Source organism: Lipophrys pholis (genome assembly GCF_963383615.2).
Source record: "Lipophrys pholis genome assembly, chromosome: 19".
Classification (NCBI taxonomy): Eukaryota; Metazoa; Chordata; class Actinopteri; order Blenniiformes; family Blenniidae; genus Lipophrys; species Lipophrys pholis.
This window is the reverse complement of record NC_137647.1, coordinates 14,357,563-14,366,745: the sequence shown is the minus strand read 5'-3', so window position 1 is coordinate 14,366,745 and position 9,183 is coordinate 14,357,563. Positions and strand designations below refer to the sequence as shown.

General features: G+C 41.5%; 2 protein-coding genes across 4 annotated transcripts in view; both read left to right on the top strand.

The window, feature by feature from the left end:
- The first annotated feature begins 420 nt into the window (after window positions 1–420).
- On the top strand, window positions 421–4,917 carry LOC308124244 (charged multivesicular body protein 6-like). Its single transcript, XM_080487160.1, has 8 exons — window positions 421–646; window positions 907–1,016; window positions 1,611–1,698; window positions 2,267–2,353; window positions 2,740–2,805; window positions 3,050–3,130; window positions 4,273–4,348; window positions 4,467–4,917. The coding sequence occupies exons 1-8, from the start codon at window positions 581–583 to the stop codon at window positions 4,514–4,516; spliced, it is 624 nt and encodes a 207-aa protein (XP_080343286.1). The 5' UTR covers window positions 421–580; the 3' UTR covers window positions 4,517–4,917.
- Window positions 4,918–6,021: 1,104 nt separating this feature from the next.
- Window positions 6,022–9,183, top strand: part of LOC308125035 (BAR/IMD domain-containing adapter protein 2-like) — a 53,078-nt gene continuing 49,916 nt past the window's right edge. For 2 of the 3 annotated variants that reach the window (XR_013936353.1, XM_080488498.1), the window contains exon 1: window positions 6,022–6,288. Coding sequence is in view for 2 of the 3 variants with exons in the window: in XM_080488498.1 (XP_080344624.1) it covers window positions 6,217–6,288 (72 nt within the window). In the remaining variant the exon portion in view is untranslated. The remainder of the gene's footprint in view (window positions 6,289–9,183) is intronic. The other variant, XM_080488497.1, reaches the window with a different exon arrangement.

Genomic DNA, 9,183 nt, shown 5'->3' with positions numbered 1-9,183 from the left:
ATTCCTTTATTGCCATATACCCATCCTCGTTGTAGGATATGGTTGGCAGTCACTTTGGGTCTGCTCTGGGGAGCTGATGAGGGTGATTGGTGAACTCTCTGAGATTCCAACCTACAAACTTCCGATCCACAAGCCCGCTTTCCTAGGGTTGAGTTCACCACTGCCCCATTACGGTACTTCAGTAATATTAAGCAAAAAAATATGTTTTATTGATTCATTGTTACGGTGATACTATCACTGTAACAAAGAAGGTGATAGAGAACGATGCAATAGTCACGCCTGTTGTTTATATTTGTATTGTGTTTTATTTCCACAACAGAAAATGTTATGTATAACATCAAATAAATATTATATTAATAATTGTATACTGCTAAGAAAACATTGTAGCTCATAAAGTGCTTTGATTTTTATATCCCACCTGGCTTGCCGTAGAAAACGCGGAAGTACTGTTGACATGATGGTGTAGCCACTTAGCCTGCTAGCCGCAAGAGGCTGTTGGTTATTACAAGAAAAAATGTCCAGTAAAAAATAGGACATCGTATGTTGACGGAGAGGGACGTGGCGGGGATGTGGCTAAATAATGGGAAATGTCTTTGGGAGAAAGAGTCGCCCTTCTAGAGTCACGGAGCAAGATAAAGCAGTTTTGGTGAGCTGTTAGCGGTTAGCATCAGTGGACCGTTCGCTGTAAATTAATGGATTAATGTGAGCCGTGTTAGCTCCAGGCTGCTCTTTGTTTTCACCATTCCACACGTTATGCGTCTAAAAACTATCTCATTAAAGTATCTCTGAGTTGTATTTACTTGTGTGCACAATTTCCCTTCTATTTTTAAAGATAAGGTTTGCTGCTAAACGTTTCTATGTTTATTTTCAGTTAGTAAACAAATGCAATCTGTTCTTTTTTTGCAGCAACTGAAGCAACAAAGGGACAGGCTGAAGCAGTACCAGAAGAGAATCACCGTACAGCTGGTGAAAGAGAGACTGCTGGCAAAGCAGCTGCTAAAAGATGGCAAAAAACAGTGAGTTCAGACCAATAACAATAATAAATGTCAGTAAAAGAAAAAAAAAAAATCACATCAGGAACTGATTTGATTGGCATAGTGAAAGGCAAGGCATTCATACACAAGGCAATACGCAGTGCTCTACAAAGAAAATAAGGGAAATGCATTTAAACAAAGCAATTAAGATAGGCATACAAAAAAAATTTTTTATATCTTGATAATAAAATCAGTAAACTATTGCTGAATAGAAAGCTTTTGCAAATAATTTTGCTTTAAGGCCTGAATATTAATAATAGAAAAAATAACAGTGTCAGCAGTCCTCAGGTGTTCAGGGAGTTTGTTTATTATTGTTTATTTGAGGAGCATAGGAACTAAAAGCTGCTTCACCTTGTTTCTTCTGACTCTGAGGACCTCAGGGGCCTGGAGGTTTCATTTCTACAGGTAAACCTGAGATGGTATTAGGCCCAACCCTAAACGCGGCATACAATCTTCCAAGCTACAGACTCAGATATTAGGTTTTATTGAATTAAATTGTGTGGGTTCAACTCTGTGTGTGTTTGCGTTCAGTGAAAACCTTCTCCTTGTTGTAAATATTTATTTTTGTTTTGCCAGGAAAGCGCTGTTGCTCCTCAAGAAGAAACGATACCAGGATCAGCTTCTAGACAAGACTGAAAATCAAATCTCAAACCTTGAGCGCATGGTAAGTTTAAGATTTCCTTTTATGCTCAAATAAATGTAATGATTAGGATATACTGGACATTTTGACAAAAACATTGTATTTATGTTTGGTTGAATGTCTGTGATGACTTAGCAGATTGTAGACTTGGTGCCTGTTCTGGAAAGTAATTGTGACTGATCAATGCAGGTATTCGGTTGGAATGTTTTCACAACCTCTCACTCTGTGCATTCATCACAGTTTCCATTACGTTTTTATCATAACTTTAAAATTGAGATGCATGTTACTTCTTTAGTGCATTTTTTTACTGCTTGAACATTCTCCATTTAATTCACACCTAAACTGCCTGCACACCAGTAGTAGTTTAGGGTTCAGTGCCTTGCTCAAGGGCACTTTAACACATGGACAGGGTAATATGGGGAATTGAACAACCAATCAAGCAATGGGGAGATGACTCGCTGTCCACTGTCTAACATTCTATGAACAGATGGTTGTATTTCATCACCGTTCAGTGTATTCCATCTCCTTTTCCTGTTTGTTTTGCCTTTAACGTTTCTGCTGAATTTATTCACATGCTAATATGTTCCAACAGGTTCAGGATATTGAGTTCATGCAAATTGAGATGAAAGTCATCGAGGGACTCAAGGTTGGCAATGATTGCCTGAAAAGTATGCATGAGGTAAATATTGATGCGTTCCATTCCATAAGTGATCTATTAAGCTTTAAATGTGCGCGGATGTACTTTGAAAAGATGGTCAAGTTTTCTCGCGATGAGCATGCTTTCCTCAGTATGATCTTTGGGTGAGGACTGAGGAAAGCATGCTCAAAGCCTTGTGGCTTGTGCGAGCAAAGCCTGTGCACATTGTTTGAAGATTAAAGGATTAACAAGAAAAGCCTCGACTACAGTGGTGTGACTGCTGCACACCCTCGGATACAGTGTGTACGTCTTGCCTCTGCAATTTATGATCCAGCAAGGATGGTGGCGTTTCTCTCACCAAAAAAAAAGAAAAAGGGAAACAATTACTTTCCATAAGTAATGTGAGCTCTCTTCCTTGTTTGTGATAGATCATGTCCATCGAAGACGTGGAGAGAATCCTGGATGAGACCCAAGAGGCGATAGAATATCAAAGGGTAAATGTCTCCCGTGTCAGTTAAACAAGCTTGAATAAAAGTCTTCAAATTTCCCTCCTGATTGTGTATTTCAACCAGTGTTTTTTTGAGAAAAATTCATCACAAAAACTGTCCCAAGAACTAAACATTTGAAGAAAATGTTGTTTATTTAATGAATAATTTGTCTAATGATGTGTCTGATGGGAACGGAGAAATTAAAACGATTTTAAACTTTTTTTTTTTTTTTAAATCTTTGCCTTTGCAGCAAATAGATGAAATGTTGGCCGGATCCCTGACGCAGGAGGACGAGGACGCCGTATTAGCCGAGCTGGAAGCTATCACTCAGGTGCGTGCAGGGCTGTGCCTTTAACCCTTCGCTGGTCGCAGCGAGTGTTTGCATGCGATTTTGCTGCGACACCCTGTTGAGCATCTGCAGTTACAGTCTGAAGTGTAACCACAGTCTTTAGATATGGGGCCACTTAGTGCCCACGCTGGAGGAGGGCTGTGGTTAAAGCTATGATTCAGAGCTGAGTCATGTGTGGATATCATACCAAAACTGCATGCTGCCACTTTGACCTCAGACTTGTGTAATGTGTTTCTCAAGGAGGCGGAGTAATCCGAGTGAAGGTGGAAGAATTTTGAATGAGACCCCAGCGTGATTGCAATCTATCCCAGGGAGGCTGTAACTAAACCAATTGTAGTTCTGAATTTAGTTGATTCATAGTGATTAAGACCTCGCTGATTCTGTTTCTTTTGTGATGTAATTACTGTTTTTAATGACATACTCTCAAAAGTCTTATCAGACTATGCAAATTGCTACTTTTCACACTTCAAGACAGACACTTGGTTTCCTCTGGTTTTACAAAACAAATCCAATATTGTGATGGGTAATAGTTTGTTGTAGAATCCCGTCTACAGAAAAATCTGATAAAACAGTTGAAGTTGATTTATTATTTACTGCTGGGAAAAGCCAATGTGGAGATTTTCTTGTCACTCATCCACCCTCCATACTGCAATATCCACGGTAGGGTCACAGGGCGCTGAAGCTGATCCCCGGATCACTGGGTGAAACACAGGTTATACTACGACAGGCTGCCGGCCCATCACAGGGCAAATATAGGGAAACAGACAATTTCATACAAGCATGAACATCTACTACAGTGTCTGGCAAGGCGGAATTCAACCGTGGATTGTGTTGCTGTGAGGACAGATTGCCAACTGCACTTCCACTGTGCCGCCTGCTTTTTCTCCATCAGATTCTGAAATGCAGCATGTGGGCCCTGTTTTGCTTTCCCTCTTCTAAAACACATGTTGTTCAGGCATTGAATTATTATTGATACTCTCTGTGAATGCTGAAGCTTTGCAACTCCACAATGCTCGCATTCAGAGATCTAAGTATGTGTTTTGCGCTCACTCCCAAGATATATTTATGCGGCCCTTGGTTGGCTTGTGTAATACCTGTTATTTCTGTCACTTGTACTGCAACAGGGAGACGATGTAGCACTTCCAGAGGTCCCAGCTGAGCCAATTCCAGAGGTCCCAGAAGCAGCTAAAGCTGAACCAGGTACCGATATTTTCTTTTATTATTTCACACCACAAAACCGTCCCTCGCTCAAACTGACACGTGTGTATTCGATGGCACACCGCTGATGTTTGTTTCATCTTGAGTTTGTGTTTTCCAGAGAGGAGAGCGGCGAAAAACAAGCCAGACAGAGAGATGCTGGCAGCCTGACGCGCTGATTCTGTGCTTGAAATCTCACGCTGCGCTCCGGATGAATCTGAATTTTGATATGAGAGCGTGGAACCTGCACACATCAGTGCTCCTCAACACATCTTTACGGGATCAGCACTATCTGTACTCTGGTTCGATGTGCCCCTGAAGTACGTACATGAAGTGAAATGTTCTATTACTCTGTGTCTTTCCTGAGTCAGTCGAGCAGTGTTACAGTGTTGCCGTGCCGAGGCCTACCAGACGAAGATAATGGATTTTTAGATGTTTTACCATTAATTTAGGCTGTTTTGCATATTAAATTGAGCTGTGGGAACAGTGTGCTTCCCTGGCTTTTATTTCACAAACATATTTATCTTTTTCTTCTTTTTGTAGTAACAATAAAATGAAAACATGTCATGACTTACCTGTACTCGTTTTTTTTTTCTCCCCCCTTCAACCTCCTAATTGTACGACCGTCTTTGTCCAGAAGGGGGCACTCTTTGCTTGTTTTTCTTTCCTACCCCACACCACACATAACAGGTGTCTTCATTCACATTACATCAGCCAAGTGTTTGCTGATTGACAGAAGAAAAAAAAAAAGCTTAAGTGGCTGAAATGTGGAAAATGTATTAAAGGAAGGTGAAACACATGAATAATCCTACTCCAGGAAATGAGATTATCAGTGAAAATAAAACCAATTATGAGTGACATCAATTATAGTATGTCTTAACAAGCAACTGGACTTACAGAGTCCCAAAGTCCAGGTCCACATGTTACACTCAAGGTACTTTTATCGCAGTCAAATAAGCTGCAGTGGTCTCATCAAGTTACAGGTAGGGAAATCACAGCAGTGCGTCATTTGGTGAGAACAATAATTCTTTGTCCAAATGATAGATGAGGAAATAACATTAAACAGGTTTCATTTCCTGTTCTAAAACAGCTCATTCAGCCTTAAAGCAAGATATCAAGATGGCCCTTACGTTTTACTGGGAATGTCCTAATGGGTTGAATATTTTGGTTGTGCAAGTATTATTGGTGGGAAAAAGTAATACGCAAGAAGGTATGCATTTACAAAGACAAAAGTAAAACAGGAATCAAATTCAATCCTAAAGATAATTTTTACTCATGCAAAGTGTTGGAATAATGCTGATAGAGGAAGGAAGCCCCAAATCCGTGGATGCGTTCAAAGACCGTAGGAAGAGATTTTATTTTATGTTTGCGCTCCGAAGTGGTGAGCACATATTGCTCTTCACGTTACATTAACAAGATAATACATATTTCAACAGCTTTTGACAACATTTCTAATTGGAGATCGCTTAAATGCAATGATTTATCATTTTCTCACGATCCACGTAAATTTTACATTTTTAACAATACACGGTCACTTTAAAAGGTCAGTTGTATATCTATTAAAATAAATATGTGTAAAAACAAATAATTGCAGCAAGTATTGTTTTTAAGTACATGTGTGAATAGGTTTCGGCGTGCTGTGGAAAGGTCTGAGCCACGGAGCGGTCCGTGAAGGCAGCACGGGCTGTCAGCTGTGCAGGGAGAGAAGGTGTGTTGAGTTCAGTGTCTTTCAGGAGCGCAGCAGCGTTACTCTTCACGGACGCCTCCTCCGTCCATTCTCTGCTCAAACTCGCGTATTTTTTCCACCTCCCCCTAATTTCTTATTATTTTTGTTTTTCCGTGGATACACGGTTAAAGGAAAAAAAACGTTTATGGTCCTGGCTGAAGATTTCACCATGTCTCGCACCGACGAGGTTCACCGCTTCACGGAAAATGTCTATAAGGTGAGGTTGAACTCATTATTAAAGTTGGGGTGAATGATGATACGCGGAAACATCTCTATTCTACATCTACATAGTTTTGTTTTTTTAGTTTTTTTTAATCTAGTGATCGCAGTGCGTTAAAAGCGCAGTTTCTCTACTAATCTCTTTAGGGAGAGGCGCAAACGCGCAGTTGGTGTTTTTTTTTGTTTTTTTTCCCCTGCTCTCTTTTGGTCACTTGCCCAAATTGTTCTTTCTTCCACCTCCACAGTTTTACGCATAAACCAGATTTTCTGAGGGTAATTAATGCAACACCTTGCGCATTCCTTCAGCTTATTGTAGTCCACCTACAAAGCTGATGGTAATGCAGGATCTCATGCAGTTTGCAGGAACAGGAACATTCTGCATTCCAGGAGTGTGTTTGAAGAGGGCTGAGCTGCCCTGTTGCAACAAGTAAACATTTGCTCCAACGGGGAGTTCAAACCTGTTCTTCCTCACAACGTGTGTCAACTTATCGATTGCAAAAGAAAAGCGTGAGGAAGCACGTATCAAAATCCCCTTTCAGGGATTACAGATTTTGTGTCCTGTTTTTTATTTCACCTTTTCCTTTATAAAATGGATCGAGCAACACATCTCCAGCCCTGTTGTTGATAAATATCTTCACTTGAATCAGATGTTTTAAAACAAATGGCTCTGAAATCGATTGAAACCTTTTGCAGACTTTGGTTCACTATGGTTCTTATGTTTCAACCACTGATTGAATGATAGCATTTTCAAGTTGTATACCTCCATAGTGGACATCTCAAGCTCACTGAAATTGTTCCCTTTTAGATTCTTGTGATCATTTACACGTTGTAAGAGTTACTCCTCTTTCAGCTGTACCCACGCCCTATAGCCGACTGTCATGGATGATTTGCTGGTTGTACAGGTGAGCTCGGTTCTGCCAGAGTCAATAATTGAATGACATATTTCAGCTTCTATGCAGCCACCACGCTGGCCACACGTCTTTCTGTGATGCACTGTTGGCGTTTAGACCCGCTTAATGTGGGTTTTTCCAGCATGGATGCTATATAAGTGTCTGAATCTGAAATCCCCCGGGGATCACCCTTTGCAGATGGAGTTGTGTATTCCAGTGCTCGCCCAGCAGTGATGTTCTGTCTCAGGGGCAAAGGCACCGTGTCAGAGACCTGACAGCCACGGAGGCTGACGGGCAGTGGAGTGGAGAGAGAGAGTCCCTTTTTCCACACCGGGGATCTGACCCAGTGGCTTTGAGGTCATACAGAGTTTTATCTATAGTCACTGCTTCTCTGGCTCTGATGATGCCATCCTATGCTGGCCAGCAGAGAAACGTTTGTTAGAGCTTTAATATCCAAGCAAAGCAATTCAGTTTGACTCATCTGTATGAGATTGATGGAAATCATTATGGTTTCTTTTCCAGCTGCTTTTCATTCATTAATGAAGTCACAATGATTGGTCTTTGGACAGCTTATTAATTGGAATGTGTTTTTGAAGTTTATTCATGTGTTTGTTAGTTTCAGGGCCCAGAGTTTAAATCATTTGTATTTCACCCCAAAAAACTGAGAGTTTTTTTACTACACCTCCCTACAATAAAAAGTCTAGCGGGAGTAACATAGATGGGTTGATGGATAGATTCAAAATCAGACTGAAATGCTGCCTGTCCACTTTATTTTTGTGAGATTGTCAGCTACACTCAGGGTACAGTGAAACTGCAGTTTGTTCTATTCAAATTAAATGAAAGTAATAAAAATGATGGTCTGAATGTAAACAGAAAATGTGTGTTATTTCACCCCGGTGGTCCGTGGCTCAGACAGTGAGGCTCGGTGATGTAATTTGCCTTCCTGTACTGCTGAATTGGATTCATTGTTGAACCTTCAATTTGTAATCTTCACCACGCAGATTTTTACCTTTTCGTCGCCCCAATTGTTTGCACTGTTTGAGTGCTGGAAAAACTCCAGCCGCCAGCTTTGGATAAGGAAAATAATTATTTTAGCTCACACAGCCCTGTCTGCCTGCTGCAGCCCTTCCCCTTTCTCTTGCGCCACGCACATTTGAATGGCCTTCGTCGGCAGTAATTGTGTTGGTCCGCTTTCTATGCAAGCAAACCTCTCCTGAGGAAGAGGAAATGTAAAGACATACGGCGGCGGCAGCAGCTGGGTAGATACTGAGTAATCGCAGGGGAGAAGAGGGGGTAACCGCGCTGCTGTGACTCATGTTAGCCCAGTTGAGTGTGTGTGTTTAACAGGGCTGGAGCTGTAGGCGCAGTGAGGGCGAGACTGGTGATTCTGATTCTCACTGCGAGTGTTGGGCCTTTGGCAAAGGCCAAAGGCACACCTTGCTTTTTTTTTTTTTTTTTTTTTAAATCATTTTATGTTAGTCAACAGGGGAGTCAACCCTGTAAACCCAGCAATCCTCTGTGAGTCACTTACCTTCTTCACATATCAGGCACTTCTACAGACAGCAGTCGGTATCTATTGCCTCCCTGATAGGGAGGAACGGATCAGACTGACACTCTGCTTACGTGTTTGAGTGCGTCTATGCCTGCACCCCTGTCATCTCCGCCAGCTGGTCATGTCACCAGGTGTCTGCAAGCGGTGGTGGCCCGGGTCAAGCCTCTTAGCATGCCAGTGGATGAAGTCTGAGCACTGACTTGCTCGGGGGCGGGGGGGGGGGGGTTGGTAACACACGATGAAGTGAACAAACAGATTAGTCAGACTGGAATCTAAAAAAACAAGTACTGGTGCATGTTAAGTTAATTAGTTACAAAACCTTCAAAACAGTGTTGGTTTCAGCCTGAAAGGCTATAATATGCAGCATGGAGGCAAAAGAGATAAACACTGCCTTAAAACAATAGCCGTTTTGTCCTGTATCCGTCTAGAAATGTTGTCATAGGAAGTGCGT

What these genes read in the sequence shown, in the direction of transcription:
- LOC308124244 (XM_080487160.1), top strand. Translation starts at nt 581, where the DNA reads ATGGGAAATGTCTTTGGGAGAAAGAGTCGCCCTTCTAGAGTCACGGAG. An exon ending in CTAAAAGATGGCAAAAAACA is followed by an intron (nt 1,017 to 1,610) that starts GTGAGTTCAGAC and finishes TTGTTTTGCCAG; the next exon opens with GAAAGCGCTGTTGCTCCTCA. An exon ending in GCCTGAAAAGTATGCATGAG is followed by an intron (nt 2,354 to 2,739) that starts GTAAATATTGAT and finishes TGTTTGTGATAG; the next exon opens with ATCATGTCCATCGAAGACGT.